Genomic DNA, 18,693 nt, shown 5'->3' on the forward strand with positions numbered 1-18,693 from the left:
AGTGGATGTCATAGACACAATGAGTTTTAGATACCTCTTTGGAAATTAACAAATGCACATTGTGTAGAAAGGGAAGACTCCTGCGTCCAACTTCCCAAGTTTACATCTCTAGCAAGACACTTCTTACCTCCTTCACCTGTAAAATGGACAGAGTAATAGGGCCCAACTTGTGTGAACAGAAGATTATACGGACACATACAAAGCACTTGATAAATTCTAATATTTATTATTATTATTGCCAGCATAACACAAAGTATCTTCAAAATCATCATGATCTTGCTAAAATACACAAGTCTAGGCTCCACCCTTGAAGATTCAGATTTATTAAGTCTGGGCAGAATATGGTCTAGCTGAAGAAGTTCTTTACATGTCTAAGATAGCAGCAGAGACAGGACTCAAACTCAGAACAAACTGCCCGGTGGGAAGGTGTCACATACATGTCCATACACAAAGTTAGTAAATTCTCTAAATAACCAATTCTGTGGTCCTGCCAAAGAGTACAATTGTCTTAAAAACTGGACAGTAACATCATAAAATCATGATTCCTCAAGAGGTAGTTCAATAAAACAAAGTATAACTAAGTGCAGTTGTTAACATATCAGCTTTCAAAAAAAATTCCTAAATATAAAATAAAATACATAAAAATTTTATTTATGTGCCATACCATAGCAAATCAAATCTGAAAGAGACATTATTTCCTTAGAAATGAAAGAAAACAATCATGATTGCTATTACTTCCTCAGGTTCCTCCACCACACTGCTCATGTCTGAAGGTCCTCTCATTACTAAGCGCCAGGGCAATTTCCAGCGTGCTTGGAATCATTCTGGAGGCGGTGGCAATCTTCTCACCACTTCCGCAGCAATCCTCAGGTAAGCTCTGGCCTGGAAAAGGACAAGACTCATTTGTTCTGTGTATCTCCCCCAGGACACTGAGAGACTGGTGAACCGTTTGTCACAAATGCCTGCTGTACTTGGAAGCAGGAGAGGAAGAAGTTCAGGCATGGGAAGATGACGCTGTGTCCATTGCAGGCAGAGCAGGGGAGAAAGAATTCTAGGTGTGCAGGGTAATTATTTGGAAGGTGACTTTCTGAAAAAAAAATTTAGTACCAGAAAATACTGTTTTTCAAACTCTAGTCCTCACATCAGCTAACTGACAACCCAGTACAGTTGCAGAAAAACTATACCTTCCTCCTCTGACAAATTGATAGCCTGAGTTAGAGGGCGCCCAAACTTCTTTGGCTTACAAAGTATTAGTCATTTTGAATAGGATTATTTATTACCACCCTCTGGTTTATCTTTACAAAGTACTTTCTTCTTTTTTCCTGAGAATAGTTTGCAGTACTAGCACTGAGCACTCATAAACTTTCACCGGGCAAATTCTGAGTATCAGCCAAGAATTTCTGGTTCAGCCATTACACTCTTATTCTCTGGGTTCCCCAAGGCAGAGAATTACTAGTAGAATTACTAGGACTAGCTCCCAAGCCACAGAGCAGGCCACAAACTACCCCACTGCCCACATGTCCACATTATAACAATGACTATGATATTCACATTTTAAGAATTCTCTTAAGTAATTTCAGTACAAATACTATTCACTTCCCGTACCTCATTCATAAGAAATAATAAAACACAACAGTAAGAATTTCTAAAATCATTAAATTCTACATTGATACACTTATGTACCTATTTGCTATCACTATTAATGATAATAGTTGAAATTTACTGAGCACTTAATATTTACCAAGTATTTCCTTTTATCTGCATAGTTAAATTCTGCCATTATCATGGGGTTAAATTCTGCCATTAGCACTTTATAGGACAAGGGAAAGAGCCAGAAAGGTGAAGTCTGTTTAAAGCTTTATTGCCAGTAGGTAGTGAGCTGGGCTTTGAACCAAAGCTGACTAACTCCTACTTTACACAGTTAAAAGAGATATTTGAGGTCTGTTTTACTGACTTGGTGAAGTGATTTAAGGGTGTTTCACACATTTTTCATTTTTAAAGACTATTCCAAGCCCTAACAGCTGAACCATGTTTTATTTTACCAGAAAAGTGTTAAAATTTCATTTTAAAAGTCCTTTAAAAAGCGCTAAAAATATGAATAAGGCTTTCATTTTTTTTAACTGGATGCCTATAATACCAAGCACTTCACACAAAGCGATCTCAGTCATGTAAAACAGGCATCATTAGCTCAAGTCAGACGAAGACACTGGGAGTTACTTGTTCCAGCTCATGAAATCAGCAGTCTGGAAGACAAAGCAATCTGGATCCAACTGACTCTAAAGCCCAGCTCTTTCTACTATGCCACATATTAAGCAGTGAACTCATAACAAATTCTAATCATAATGCATAGTCTAGAAAGATGCACTGTTATAGTTGACAGGAACAATAGTTTTTGCCTTAAAATAGAAATGAATTATACTTATAAAGAAAGATTTCTTTCATATCTAATGTGTTAGTTTTTATCCATCATCTTTATAAACAGCTTTTATCTCATAGTAGTTATTCTAAGTATTTATGTCTAATATTTTGTGATGAAAATTTAAAGTTCACTAAAGCGAGCTGAAGAAAGGACACCACTATAATTTCTTAGTATTTATCCACATTAAATTAGTACATAAACCTATCAGAATACCAAAAAATTCTGAATGATTACAGAGTAATCAAATCTGCCATATTTAACTCTGCTTTTCAGTGGAAATCTCCAATATATTTTTAATATATCACACTCAAGGTAACAGATTGTCATTTGCTGAGAAACCACTGAAAGTGCTTAAACAGTTTCAATTTCTACAAAACTGTTGAGACTTAATTTTTTTCAGCCAATGCTGTATCCTTTCAGCAAATAGATTTTGGTTCTTAGTGCATGCAAAGCATTGTGTTGGCAAATCCAAGTGACAGAATGATATAAAATGGAAGCAGAACTCCTTGCTGGTGAAGAGGTGGGCCCTGGAAGTCAGGCCACATTTAGAATCTTGGATTCATTACTTGTTTGCTAAGGGCCCTTGGGCAGGTTACTTAATCATTCTGTTTCTACACCTGTAAAATGATTAATAGAATAGTGTCTGGCTGCAAGGTTTTAAGGAGTTTTAAAGCTGCTTTCTTTGTACCAGCACTTCTTACATCTTATTCCACCTGAGGAATAATTAAATTAAATTAAATCACTCCTTTGTTTAAACCATACCTAGCAAGAAGGTGACACATATGAGGTATTCAAAAAATATGGTGACTATTTAAATTTTTAAAAACTTTATTACAGTAGAAGATATATTGTTATTAACTCCCCTCAAAATTTTTCTTCTTACTTCCAACACACTTATCCCACTGTTCTTGCTACTTCCTGAAGCACTTCTGGAAGTCCTTCTTCCGGTGTGTCTTTCATTGCTCTGTCATTGATGCCTCAAATGTCCTCAACTGATTCAAAAGGTTCACCTTTCTTGGTCATTTTGACTTTGGGGACGAGTCAGAAGTCACATGGCACCAAATACAGTAAATAAGGCAGATGAGGACGCACTATAATGTTTTTATAAGCCTGAATTTCTGCTAGATGGCATTTGGCAGTGGCATTCGCCATACTGTACTAAACTTTATTAAAGACACAAAAAGGACTTCCAGAACTGCTTTAGAAAGTAGTAAGAATGATGGGCTAAGTGTGTTTGAAGCAAGGGGGAATATTTTGAAGGGGGATTACTGGCATTGTGTCTTTTACTGTAACACATTTTAAAAATTTAAATATCCACTGTACATTCTGATCACACTTTGCATATTATATGTAAGAGATACAACTGAGATTTCTCAAACTATTAATCCTTTCTTTCATCTACTCAACTCTACATAGACTGACACCCCTCCCATTCTAGGCCTTTTTTAAAGGCTATCTAGAGGCACAGATAATACAGCAACAGGGATTAATGGTAACCAAAGTGAAAGAAACTTTATGGAAGTTTCCTTTGTTTTTTTAATATTTGAAGCTCAAATTTATCGTACATGGTCATTTCATATTAAAACTCTGAGGTGATAATTTAGAAGTTATAAAATAAAATTTCTGCTTATATTGAAAAGTCTTTATGAGGAGTATCTTACATAGGAGTATCTTCTGTAGCTAGTACATTACTTAATAAAAAGGGTCAAACCACATGGGTCCATTACTTGTGTCTGAGTCAAAGGAAAATCAACAATCACTGTCTGCATGAAGCAATTCTATTGAATTTAAGAGTTCTCAGTGCCTACTTTCTCAGTCTTCTACTCTTTTCTCCAGTTCCTACACTACTCACATTTGAAGTTTCACTTCCTCTGGCTTTCTAACTAGTGCATGTGTGCAGAATTTTTTTCTCACTTGCTAGGTAATCATAGACCTGTTAGTGCTTTTTAACTGGTACCATTAGACCTTTCCAATGTCTTCCAGATGTCTCAAAAACTCACCACAATTCATACCTTTATGCCTTTATTCATACCGCCTTTCTAGTGTTTGCCTTTCTCAAAGGTAAATGCTACTGGGAAAGCTAAATCTCTAATGCCTATGCCTGGCATGGTGGTGCACACCTGTAATCCCAGCACTCAGGAGGCGGAGAGGCTGAGGCAGGAGGACCCTTGTGAGTTCGAGAGCAGCCTGGACTACAAAGTGAGCTCAAGGCTAGCCTGACCTGCACAGTGAGACCCCCGTCTCAAAAAAGACAAACAAACAAAATAAATCTCTAATGCGTAAATTTTATGAGCCAAAAGAGAGAGTTTTGACCTCTGAAATTAGAGAAAGAATTGAGGGAATATGGAAAAGGTAAGGTGGAGTAAGAAGAAAGACCAACAACAAAAAATAAAACTCTTGTGATTAGTAATTTTGTCTGACTTAGTCTCTAAATGCAAATGATAAAAAGTGTCAGGTTAAAAAGCTAACAATTAACTAATTTTATAATTGCTATCCTATTTTGCAGAAATTTATGCTGTCAAATTAATGCTGCCTTCATGTGAGTAGAATGGGCAGTGGGCTTCCACAGATACCCCAGGATTTGTTAGGAGGGGTGCAACTGCCTTCTGAGAGCAAAGTTCCACTTGAGTTTGTAGGGGAAAAGGGAAGAGGATTATCAGGAGCCAAACTTCACCACAAAACTGACTAGAAGGGTCCTGACTCCAGGAGTGAATCGCAGCTCCCTAACATTGTTCACGTTGAAGCTGTGAACTCTCTTTATTTCACAATTCAAGTTCTGCTTCTCTAAATTTTAAATACCACCAAAGAGCAACATTTACTTCGTGCTGTCAGGGGCAGGGCATAAGTGCACTCAGCCTTTTAATGAACAGAGGGGAAAAACATTCAGGGTTGTGATATCTTAGGAAGTTTCTGAAGGTAGTAAGTACAGTTGTGTTCTATTTGGCATTTTCTGAAAGTATTTTCACAGTATCTTATTAAATCTTCCTTATTATGATATCAATTTGTAAATGGAGAGAAAGGTTTAAGGAGTTAGGGAAATTACTTCAAGTTCTACACAGGAAGTAAAAACTTTGGTAATGAAACTATGCGAGCTCAGATTCAGCGCTTTTCCTTCCTTGTAGAGATCCTCTTCTGAGAATCTAACAAAGCTCCTGTCCCATTCCCCAGAAAAATGCACCTCATACATTATGGATGTAATTTCAGGATATTCTCAGGCTCAGGCGAAGATCCTCAGTGTTACGCCCTGCAGCTGTGCACACCAAGAGAACCTGATAGGCAGATTCTTCTCAGTTTCTTCTCCAGACTCTGACATTATGAAAAGGAGCTGATCTAAAAGCCAGCTTCTATACACTGTACACAGACACGGAACCAACCTTGCAACTAGCGGGAAACGAAGTGCTACTGCATTGGGAAGGGACTGCATGGACTGTGTATCAGGGCTGGGGGTGAAACTGGCTTTTAGTTCTATCTTGAACAAGGTTCCTTAACGGAAATGAACCTGTGCTTATTCATCTGGAAAAAAATGTAGATTATTGTATTTACCTCACAAAGATGCTGAGAATCAGGTCAGATAATACATCCAGGGCACCTAACCATTTAAGCAATCTCTGAAGAAACTGTAGTATAGGAATCTTACATAGGACTAGAAGGTGATATAATGGAGAGGCCAACATCTGAAAGAAAACACTTGTCTTTTAATCACATCTTATGTAATAGCTCTGCAGTCGGGAAAATTATTGAACTTCCTGAACCTCAGTTTCCTCATTGGTCATATGGCGGCCATCCACATACTGCATTCAGTTGTTGTGATAGAAAGGACCATGTAAAATGCTTGACATGTCTGGTCCACTGTAATCACTATTATTAGGAAGATTAATAATAATGAAGGCCTACAATCTAAGAGCTGGAAATAATGCCTTCCATTGAAAGAGAATAAGTACAAGTCACTATATTTTTTCCTTTTCATGGCCATGTCTAAATCTTATAATTGATCATGTCTTCATATTTAAAGCTGAGATGTAGCTGAAATTCTCGCCATTTTTGCAGAAAGTTTGAAGCTGCTCTATGACACTCAGAAATGACATCCAGCAACAGCAATGGGTCTAATGTTTGTGCAGATGTAGATCAGATTATAAAAACATGTAACTCCAAAAAACTCAACAAAGAGCACTGTTTAGAGTTTAAAATCATATTATCTTTAGGTGATTTTTATATGTCATATATATATATGGATCTAACTTCATTGAAATGTTTCTTGCTTTTGGAGAATTTCAAAGAAAAAACTAATAATGAACAAGTGAAAAAATATGAAAATTACTCATAATGGAAATAAACTAGTAGTAAATGATTCTTATTCATAAGGAATCACCATGAGATGCCTTTACTCTGTTCTTGGGAGGTGTTTAAATGTACGGAATTTAAAGAACTCTCAATTTTCATGCTTTTCATATACTGCACCTATAAAGCACACCTATGACAGTTGGGACTGTCAGATTTTAATTATGAAAGTAATAAAGAATTACACTTTTTGTATATATGAAATCTAAGAAAGACTTAAAAGGAAATTAACATTTAATACCTAAAAGGCAGAGAAAAGCAAAGCGATAACTACTATACTGTATGTACTCAGACTGCCCGTAACACCGGTTCCAAAACTGCCGATCCTGTGCAAAGAAAAGACCCTCCGGGCCCCAAAGAGATGACTCAGAATGTACCAACTTCATTTATCCAAGACTCTTGGGCTAACTGACTCTTAATTTTATTTATAGATTTAGCCATTCTGGGCCTTTTATTTACTAGTTCACAGAAGATCAGAGGAAGCAAACTAAAATAAAAAATGCAGTAGTTATACGGAAAAAAAAATCATAGTACTATAATGTTATAAAGTTATAACTAGTAACTAAGGGGAAAAAAGAAAACTGTTAGAAGATTGGCTGGGGGTGTTGAGGAAAGGGGAGCAAAACCTACACCAAAACATGCACCAGCTGGGCGGGGTGGCGCATGCCTATAATCCCAGCACTCCGGAGGCTGAGGCAGAAAGATTGCCGAGAGTTGAAGGCCAGCCTGGGCTACATAGTGAGTTCAAGGCCAGCCTGGACTACAGAGCAAGACCATGTCTCAAAAAAATAAATAAATAAATAAACAAAAATAAAAATAAAAAACAAAAAAAAAACCTGATATACAAATGACAACTCAGTTTCCAAATTAAATAGCAAGTACTATTTAGGAAATATGATTTTATTTTCTTCCAATTTTAGTATATGTGCTGCTGAAGAAAGCACATGATCTTATTTCTACTTTGAAAAAGATTAAAATAAAAGATTCTATGCTTAAAGAATTTATACATAAGTGATTCTGAAAATCTATCACCAATATCCCCAATGTTGCTGGCTAAAGAAACACCACCGGTCTTTCCATCTCACCTCCCATTATATTTATTAAAATAAATGCAATGAACACCTCACCCCTAATAACTGGATGCCTTAATTCGACTTAATACTTTCTTACATTAGGTTCCATTTTCACAATAATCAACTGAACTTGTAATACTGAAATATAATAATCTTAAGCAGTTATATATTGCTAGCCAGCAAGATGAGAATTTTATAAACTCCCATTACTCGTGTTCTTCCTAAGAAAAGAGGTTAGGCGATGATTCTCTGCAGGTGAATTTGTTGAGTGGATAGTTTAGAGGCAACACTGACAGCCCAGCATGTAAAACAGCGAACATCAAAAATAATTTGGACAGTTACCTAATCCTTGTTTATATATGCATGGCCTACAAACAGATAAGCTAGATCTTCCCAACTTTCTACATATCAAAAAGAATGTATCTGACATGGAAATAAAAATACACATGTAAGCATGCAACTTACCTCATCACTTTCAGGCTGTGAAAACACAACGGGCTGACCTGTATCTGAAGCTTCCCTTATACTGAGGTGTAGTGGAATGTCTCCTGAGGAGCCCAAGAGATATCAGTTAATACCAGAAAAATATCCGTTAATACCAGAGAAGTTTCATAGGCATTTAGAATCTCACAATTTGAACAATGGAAATAAAACATGAACTCCTTAGAATTAAGTTGAGTTATGACTGTCCTCAATTTACTAAATGAAAATTAAGGGACAAAGTATTCAACTTGAGGGTGACTAGATACATATACATGAAAGCTAGCAGGTAAGAGACGAGGCCTCTGATTTATTCTCTGCTGGGGGTCTTCCAGCAAGGAATGGCTTGGAAGGCATCTGTAAGAGATTTTCTCCTGTAATATCTGATACAGATATATCATGCCACACAGTAAGAGAAAACCAAAGAGGAAGGGACACAGAAGCATAGTGCAAAAAAAGTACAGCAAAACCATCTTCCTAGTCTTGGCAAATAAGTGAGCTAAGAGAATGGTTAAAAAGGCCTGACTATTATCTCAACTCTCTGCCTCTTCAACAGAATTAGTTCCCTTTATTATTTTGTAACTTATGTTACTTTATATATAACTTGTGTGCTTGATGAGTTTTTAGGAAGTACTAAATATGTCTACAGACTACCACTGGAGAGGCTGTGCATTTTTCCTAAGGACATACTTCTCCTAGGTGATAGGATTTAAGAGTAAAACGGTCCCATCATCCTCTATCTGCTTTCCACCACACCATCACAAATGAAGTCTTTCAAGGGCTGAGACTTAAAATGCTATAATGGAGTCCTAAGTACCTGTCATAGTACTCAGCAATCTCAGAACCAGTCCAAATCCAGGCAAAGATTACTGAAATGTGTGAGTGTTTTATATAAATAAGTCATTCAGCACCCTGCCCGGCAATGTAAATAATGCAGAAGAGGTATATGTTGCAAAAATATTACAATTTATTATGAAGTAGATATTTTACATTCTGTTCAGAGGAACAGATATTTCACGTTCCCGCTGTCAGCAAATGTTTCAATCTTAACTCTTTAAGTCTTTCCTTCATACCTAAAGCCAATGTCAAAATACATGGATATTTCATTAACCATTTAAAAATTAGCTTTCCGGTAAATGTGATGTCTATTCTATAGATCAATTTGGGACTGTAGGAAATTATCAAGGGGCAGACATGGTACAATAAATTATAGAAAATGCCCAGAAGCCCACAAAAGCTCTCTCTGTCCTCTCCTCACTTCCTCCCTCCCCTCCTGAGCCCTCTGTTGTGCCGAGGACGGAACCGAGAGCCTCACACGTGCTAGACAAGCACTCAGCTACATCCCTAGGCTCAAGCTTTTCTCTTGGCTTATGAACTACCATTATAGTCAAGAATCCTGGATGATGCCTTTTCTACTGCAGCAGTGAAGTTAAAAAAGTAAACACTTCTTTATATAGCCACCTACTGACACCGATTCCGCCCTCCAAAGACTCACACAGGAGCAGACTATGAAAGGAAAACCCTGTTCAGAAAACAGTGAGAGCGGTCATAGGCTAACAGTTGTATCTAGGGAGGAGGACTGGCACAAAGAGTGACAAGGACCAGTTCGGGTCTGAAAAGTGTCTCTGAGGGGCCAGCTCTGAAAGAGGTGCGGGCACATCTCAGACGAGAGAGATTAATGGGTTTTCTCTGAGACAGCCTAACTGCTAAGCATAAACTCTCCCTGGAAGTAAATAAGGACAGGATTCTCAAGAGCCACTTTACTAAATAACCATTTAAAACACAACCCAAAGGATAAAAATAAATTAAGCGGCTGCCAGGAAGTTGGTACAGGACAAATGAAGGTGGGTAGGGAGTCTGAACAGCTGGAAGGCCTTAGCTGAGAGAACGCTCCCTGATTTCAGTTCCTCTTCCCCAATTCTAGTCTCTCCCTAATTGGATTCCCTTCTCCAGTTCATGGGGACACCTCTGGACACTGTGATGGCGTTAAAAGAAGAGATGAGGCCTGAGTTGGAACTACATAAATTACTTTTCCCATAACACTGCCTGACAGCGCAGTCTATGGCACTACCCAGTTTTTGTGATTAGTAATCAGTGTTTCTGATACACTTTCAGGGAACTGTATGTTTGTGAGCTATTGGTTGAAATGTAACTTCCAAATATGAGAGTATCTCTCTACAAGGTGTTTCAAATTCTAAATAAATGACTTACAAAATTGTACCACTCATTTATGTTAGAAAATTGTAATACTGTAAGCATAATTCAATAATGTCATTATAATTACACATTTACTTTATTATATAAGTGAATGTCAATCTGTTGTTATTATGCAGATTTGGATAATTGAACTTTCTAGGTTAGTTAAATGAAAAACAGTTGCAGAATATAATTAGTGGCTATAATTATAGCAATGTATCAAAATATATCATTAGTATTCACCTGGTATTATAGTTTCTGCTATAGTGCAAATGCATAACAATAATACATTTAACTTACAGAAACTTAATTATAATAAAGAAGGTTTTGAAATTCTTTGATCTCCAAGGGATCTTAATTTTTTAACTACCTAAAACTAATAATTTATTCTATATTTAGAAAATATTCTAAATATTTATTCTATACCTAAAACTAATAATTTATCCTAAACTAATAATTTATTCTAAACTAATAATTATTCTATTCAGTATCTAATATCTGTCCTTGCCCAGAACATAGTCATTCACAAAAAATATGTTTTCTAAAAAGTCTATAAAGTTGCTGTGGGTTTCTGAAAAGTCGTATTTTATCCAAAAATCTGTATTTTCATGTATATCTGTTTATACAAACATATTTATGGCCAACTTAGTAACCAAACTGATGACTGTCATTTAAAATATGGCTTCCAATCACTTGGATCATATGTATTTGAACCACAATGTACTTGAACCACAAAATTCTCTCTCAAATTTAACTTATATATGGTTTTTACCTACAGTAGAGATTATTATCATCGCTGGTAAGAAAGACCTATTTTAAAAAGCCAAAGAAAGGTAATCACATAGAGTGGCACTGTACTAACAGAATTACAAAGCCAAAAGCAACTAATTTTGAGATCTTCTTTATCACCAGCCTCATCTCCACTTTCTCTTCTGCAGCTTGAACTGTAAAAGAATAGATGGTCTTACCCAGGACATCAAGATCAAGGGTCTGTGCTAGCTTCTTTGCACCATCAGCACCAAAAATATGAGTTTTGTGTTTACATTTTGGACACTGGAAAACGCTCATATTCTGGATAAGGCCAAGAACCTAAAGTAATAAAAACACATTGAAATTGAAATAAAATCATATCAGATCTCAATATACCATTTCAACATGTTTTTATGGTGTGTCTAGTAGGTAGTGATAAAAGGATGAGTTATGGTCTCTGTTCTTAAGGAACTCACAAGTTAGTGAGAGATCAGGCTATAGGTAATTATTTTAACATGGTGATAAAGGCTAAAAAGAGATAAGTAAATAGCAACCAAAAACGCTTAACTGGGAAGAACAGCAGGAACTCTGAGTTGTCCCTGGAGCGGGTGAGGCCTACAGCAGAAAATACAGACAGAAGGAAGAACAAAAGCGATGCAGCAAAATAAAACTATCTGGGCTGCAACCCAGTGCAAGGTCAAGGCAGAAGACGGTTTGGTAAGGAATGCCAGGGTCAGATGGTAAGGCGCTAAGTGCTCTCTGTGTATCTGAGATGATCTTGATCAGACACAGGAAAGCACAAAGGTTTTCAAAGTTGCAAAGATGGTATCAAAGAGGTGGTGTTACACAATATGAAGAAAGGGCAGAAAGAGAAGAAAATAGTTAAGAGGTCAACTATGGACAAAGTCTCATGGTCAATACTAAGCTAAATAAAAAGCAAAATAAAAAATAGATAATACAAAACAAGGAGGTAGATCTTTGCCAAAGGGAAAGGGGACCAAGAGATGGAGGGAAGAGGGCAAGAGGGGTGGAGAAGGGGCTAATGAAAGAATTAAACTATGTTTACATGTGCATCTACTCACCATGAGGAATGCAATCACTATGTACTGCAAACATGTACTAATAAAAAACCTGAAAAAATACTAGCAAACACATACTGAGTGCCTACTACGTGTCATGTACTAAAGTGCTTTAAAGGTACTACCTGATTTGTTCCTCATGAGAACTTCTTTAGTGGGTATTTTATCATACCTATTCTGCAGCAGAGGAAATGGACAGTGATAGCAAAAGACTGAATTTCAGCTCTTATTAGAATAGTTCTTTAATAGATATTATTATTCAATAGTCTCATTGAATAAATATACTGGCTCGGCAAATATAATCTGTATTCATGTTCCTTGTAATCTCATTTTTTTTTTTTTTGGTCTTTTTGAGACAGGGTCTTGCTTTGCAGTTCAAGTTGGCCTTGAGCTCACTTTGTAGCCCAGGCTGGTCTCGAACTTCAACAATCCTCCTGCCTCAGCCTCCCCAGTGTTGGAATTACAGGCGTGCGCCACCATGCCCAGCTAATCTCACTTTCTTACCAATGAGGAGCAGTGACCTCTTTCCAAAATAAAAATGCAGAACACCACCATCAGAGGTTTAGAGATAACAATGCTTGTATCATCCTACCAGTTCCACCATAAGATCATCACTACATACTACTAGAACATGTGCAATTTAAATGAAGAAGCACTGATAGTTCATAATAAAACACACAAGAAGTGTTAAAATTAGTCATTCTTTTTAAAAACGGTAACAAAAAAACTAAGGTGGCCCACACACATGTAAATGATGACAAATAGTGAAGGACATGAACATGAGGCAAAGCATTTTTCCAAGCATTTAATATATACCCTTTTACTGATGTAATAGATCACAAATAAGTCAGACTGTTTTGATAATTCAGTACCATTTCCAAAAATGCTAGAAGAAAAATACAGCTTAATATCATAGAGCTTACTTATTTACTATGTCTATATAATATACTCATTGCTTGGGCACTTTTACTGCCATTTATGTTAAACATTATAGACACCCCGACTGCAGGGCTTTCAACTTAAAACATTAAAAAAAATCAATAAGGGAGAACAGTGGAAATATTTAGAACAAAGTGAACATCTAGATGAGGGTGTACTTCAATTTGGAGAGAACAGAAGAGCAGTCTTGCCTTGGAGTCTCCTGGACACTCCTAGACACAGAAGCATGGATCAAGAGTGCATCTGTAGTTTGGGTGATTTATTCATTATCAAATTGTTCTCCATGTACTATATAAATATTTCAGATATAGTATCTAAAGGCTACATAAATGTCACAGACATAAAATATAAAACTATAATCAAACAATACTTTAAGTGCTCTTATTAACATATGCCAGTAACTGGACAAATATGAGGGATAGAAGGCACACAATAGAGAGCAAAAGACTTGATGGTTGCCCCCTTGGAGTATGCACTCTAACTGGGGAAAGGAACTGAATGAAAAATATGCTTCTCTTGAGAACAGTCAATGATTACTTGATTGATCACTCATGTATAGCTCTATTTTTTTTTTTTTTTTTGGTTTTTTCTCCGGTACCGGGAACCGAACTCATGACCTTGCACTTGCCAGGCAGGCAGTTTTGCCTCTGAGCTAAATCCCCAGCCCTGTATAGCTCTATTTATTTTCTCTAGAGACCACTTTGGAGAAACCAAGCTATAGTATAACAACCATTGATAATTTCCTGCCATTTTTGTCTGTAACTCACTATTATTTGTCTATTTGTTTTCCTGAGAAACTATCTTAAAGATACCAATAGGTAAAATAACAACCATTGATAATGTCCTACCACTTTGTAATTCGGTGAATCCCCCTATTGCTATGTTGTCCTTCTTTTACTCTTGAAAATTAAAAAAAAAAAAATTAAAAAAATTAAAAAAAAGAAAAATATGCTTCTCTGGAAGCAAATTGAAAAAAAAAAATTAAAAAAATTAAAAAAAAGAAAAATATGCTTCTCTGGAAGCAAATTGGTGGGTATTATGAGACAGTAGTAACTTCTTTTAGTTTAAGGATAAATGCTGTAATGTTGCTTCCTAGGTCACCTAGAATAAACTAGTCCCACTTAGCTCTAGAATTTCCTCATCTTAAGAACTTCTAACACATGTACTACTTTGCTTGATTTGAAAAAAAATTTTGGTTACAACATAGCACCACAGAGAACCCACCCAGATCCATAATGAAAGTCACTGATTTACACTTAAACTATCACACAGCAACTCCAAGTAAAGTAACAACAGAAATGTGAACATTATATTCACTAAAAGCCATGTACAAACTGTTTATAACAGTATTAATAATTGCAAAAAAATTGAAAACTATTCAGCTGTCCATAAACATTAAAATAGACAAACTGGTTATTTTCACATAATGAAATGTTATACAGAGAACCCTATAGCTACAATCCATAGTATGTGTGAATACTGCAAACAATTCCAAGCTAAAAAGCTAGTACAAAAATATACATTATACTACTATATATCTCATATATAAAAAAGTTCACAGGCAACACCAATCTAGGTATTATAACATGGGGTCCAGGGAAGTTGAGGTGGGAGGATTGCAAGTTCAAACCCAGCCTAGGCAACTTAGTAAGACACAGTCTCAAAAGAAAAAAGAAAGTAACCATGAGAAGAATAAGCAGTGAAGCAAGAAGTAATAAAGCAGTGAGTACAAATAACAAAAACAATGGTCTATTAGGTATCTTATGAACCTGCATACAAAAACAATCACCTACTTTATATTCTATAGAAATGAAGATGTAGCAGTGTAATTAAGATGAGTTCCTTGGGAAGAACAATCTTCTCTTCTTCCTAACACTCCAATGAAAGACAGGGAGGAAGCCTAACCGCAGAGAAGACCCACAATGATGGAGTTACACACTGGCGAGCTCTAATAAGGTAATCATGTGGCTTTCGAGCACTTGATATGCGGCTAGGAAAACGAACCCTTCAGTGCCTAGCCTTCTGCTGTGGAATGCCCACTACGATGGAACATAATGAAAGTTTTTCTCTTCAAATTCTTGGTCCTTTAACTTTTTTAGGCAACGTATACGAATTTCATGTAAAATTTCAAAATACTGCTATCTTCAGCATAAATGGGTTAAGATGTATTTTTCATGGAAAATATACACTGAATATCTGTATGAGTAAATGCATGTAAAATATCTCAGTAATTTTTAATCTTACAAATTATTTCTATGTGTTTCCATCAAAGTATATGAATACATAAAATACATAAAATACATGAATACATAAAATACACAAGTCCTCAGTGTATGGAGGACATGAATACATAAAATACACAAGTCCTCAGTGTATGGAGGACACTTAGGACACCCACATCAACAAGACCCTGTCAAGAAATAAAACACTGCCAGCACACTAGGAGTTTCCTTTTATCCCCTCCAAGACAATCTCCAAAGATATACTAATCTGATCTCCAGCACCATAAGTTATTTTTTTCGTCTTGAACTTGATACGAATACAATTATGCAATATATTCTTTGCGTCCAAGTGACTCGCCCAGCTAAACTTTTAGCTGAGTTCCACAAGTTCATAATCCATTCTCCCACTGATCCATTTAGGTTATTTCTAGGCTCTGGAATTTTGTAATAATGCTTCTATGAATGTTTTCATGCTCCCCCTTTCTGGGTAGGTGTTAGGTTACACCCTAGCTACCTTTCTACTGTGTTTTTAATTTGCATCGTCATAGTTGTTAATGAAGGTGAGTATATTTTGAAATGTTTATTGTGATTTGTATGCTATCTTCTGAAAACATGATCATGTATCTTTCTTATTTTTGCAACTGATTTTTTTCTTATTAAATTGTAAGTCTTATTAAATTGTAAGACTTTCTAGTGTTTTAAAATAAAACCTGTTGGCTAAAGATACAAAAATCATTAAAAAACATTAAAAAACCAAGAACTTTTTCTATACACCAATAATGGAACTAGCTGAGGAAGAAATCAGGAAAACAATTCCATTCACAACAGTTTAAAAAAAAGACCTAGAGATCAACTTAATCAAAGAAGTGAAAGATCTCTACAATGAAAATTACAGAACAATGAAGAAAGAAATTAAAGACACTAAAAGATGGAAAGACCTCCTGTGTTCATAGAATTAACACTGTTAAAATGGCCACATTACCAAAGCAATCTCTAGATTCAATGCAAATCCCTCAAAATACAAGTTATAGTCTTCATAGAACTAAAACAAAAACCCTAAAATTCATATGAAAACACAAAAGATACAAAATAGTCAAAGCAACCCTAACCAAGAAGAGGAAGGCTGGAGATACAGTACCCTATTTCAAATCACTCTACAAAGCCATGGTATAACAGACAAACAATACACACACAGCATGGTACTGCCACAAAAAACAGATGTGTAAACCATGGAATAGAGGATACAGAAAGCACAGCCATATGATTCTTGACAAAGGAGTCAAAAATGAACGCTGGAGAAAAGATAGCCTGTTTAACAAATGTTGGAAAAACTGGTTGTCCGTATGTAGAAGATTGAAACTATCTCATATCCTCTATAAATGTCCATTAAAAATGTTTAAGACCTAGCTATAAGACCTGAAACTTTGAAACTCCTAAAGGAAAACAGGGGAAACCCTTGAAACGGGAGGCACAGGCCAAGTTTCCTGAAGAGGACCCCAACAGCACAGAAAATGATAGGAGGAATCAACAAATGGAACTATATCAAATGTAAAAGTTTCTCTACTGCAAAGCAGACTACTAACTGAACAGACAACTTACAAAATGGCAGAAAATCTTTGCCAGTTACTCTTCTGACAGAAGATTATATCTAGAACATATGCACCAAAAAAAAACAAACCAAACCCAAATAGCCCAATCAATGAATGGCTAAATGAATTGAACTGACACTTCTCAAAAGAAGTACAAATGGCCAATAAGCAGATTCTAAAAGTGCAACATCATTATCTACTAGGGAAATGTAGATCAAACTACACTGAGATTCTATCTCATGCCAGTCAGAATGGCTATCATCATCAATAATACAAAAATCATTTTTAAAATTTTTAAAAAGAATACAGAAAACAAAAACAAAAGCCAATAAATGCTGGTAAGGATACTTCTATACTGTTGATGAGAATGTTAATTAGTATAGCCATTATGAAAATCACTATGGAGGTTCCTCAAAAAACTACAAATAGAACTACCATATGACACAGCTATCGCAGTCCTTGGTGGTAGAATTAAAGGAAGCATACTATAGAGATACCTGCATATCCACATTCATAACAGCTAACCTAGGTACCCATTAACAGATAAATGAATAAAGAAAATGTAGACTATACACATAATTTTGCTATTTCAGAAAAACAGACAGAACTGGAAATCACTGTGTTAAGTAAAATACAGAAGACTCAGACAGTTACCACATTTTCCCTAATACTGTATATGAAAACTTAAAAAGACATGGAAGTGGAAGGGAGACTATTATCAGACAAGAGGAAAGAAGTAACTGGGAGAGAAAGGGGGTATAAGAGAGGGCAGCAGGGAAGTGGATACGATAAAAATATACACATGTATGAAAATACCACACTGAAACTTTGTAGTTTATAAGATTAATAGGTACTAATTAAAATATGCATTAAAATAATTCTTGGTTATTTTTAACTTTTATATGAATGTCATGCTGAAATGATATTGAATATACTGCATTAAATATAGTAAACCAACTTCATTTGCTTATTTTTATTCTTACTTTTGAAATAGTTACTAAAAACTTTCAATTTGTGGCTCACATTTTATTTCCATTGGATTGTGCTGCTCTAGACAAAGTTTGAGTAGAGAATCTTTTCTGGTAGTCATTTTATCTAATGTTTTAAAGTTCTAAAGGTGTACAAAAACATTTTATTGGGTTCTGTAATTTATTACAAATATTTTAAAACACTGAACAGAAAAGAAATGTTTACTTTCAAGAATACACAGGACAGATAAACTATCAAGTTGCTTTGCTTTTAGTTGAAATCACATCAAGCAAGCATGCTAACACTCTAGCAATTTCATTCAATGTAGAAGCTTATACATATATATATAAATAATATATATATTATATATATAAAGACTACATATAAAGACTATATATAGTCTTTAAAGAATAAATTAATCATTAACTAATACTAGCTTGGGTAAAAAAATCTAAAAGGCATGAGTACAGTACTAAAAAGTTTAGAAACTACCACTCTTCTTTAAGAGCAATCTTCTATAATCATTGAGATTCTGAATGGTGGAAACTAATGTAATAAGGAAGAACATTAGAATATATTTCAATTTTGTTTATAAAACTTTGTTTATAAAACTTTGTCTCTTAAATAGGAAAGAATTCA

At 35.5% G+C, this 18,693-nt stretch overlaps 1 protein-coding gene across 5 annotated transcripts in view; it reads right to left on the reverse strand.

Moving 5' to 3' along the window:
- Nucleotides 1-202: 202 nt before the first annotated feature.
- Nucleotides 203-18,693, reverse strand: part of Nubpl (nucleotide binding protein-like) — a 199,588-nt gene continuing 181,097 nt past the window's right edge. For all 5 annotated transcript variants that reach the window (XM_013510457.1, XM_005376951.2, XM_005376953.2 and 2 more), the window contains 3 exons: nucleotides 11,475-11,595; nucleotides 8,296-8,378; nucleotides 203-882 (listed from right to left, as the gene is read on the reverse strand). In XM_013510457.1, the coding sequence (XP_013365911.1) occupies nucleotides 820-882; nucleotides 8,296-8,378; nucleotides 11,475-11,595 (267 nt within the window). In that variant the 3' untranslated portion in view covers nucleotides 203-819. The remainder of the gene's footprint in view (nucleotides 883-8,295; nucleotides 8,379-11,474; nucleotides 11,596-18,693) is intronic.

The sequence above is a fragment of the Chinchilla lanigera genome, unplaced genomic scaffold, assembly GCF_000276665.1.
Source record: "Chinchilla lanigera isolate Chin_1 unplaced genomic scaffold, ChiLan1.0 scaffold00008, whole genome shotgun sequence".
Taxonomy (NCBI): domain Eukaryota; kingdom Metazoa; phylum Chordata; class Mammalia; order Rodentia; family Chinchillidae; genus Chinchilla; species Chinchilla lanigera.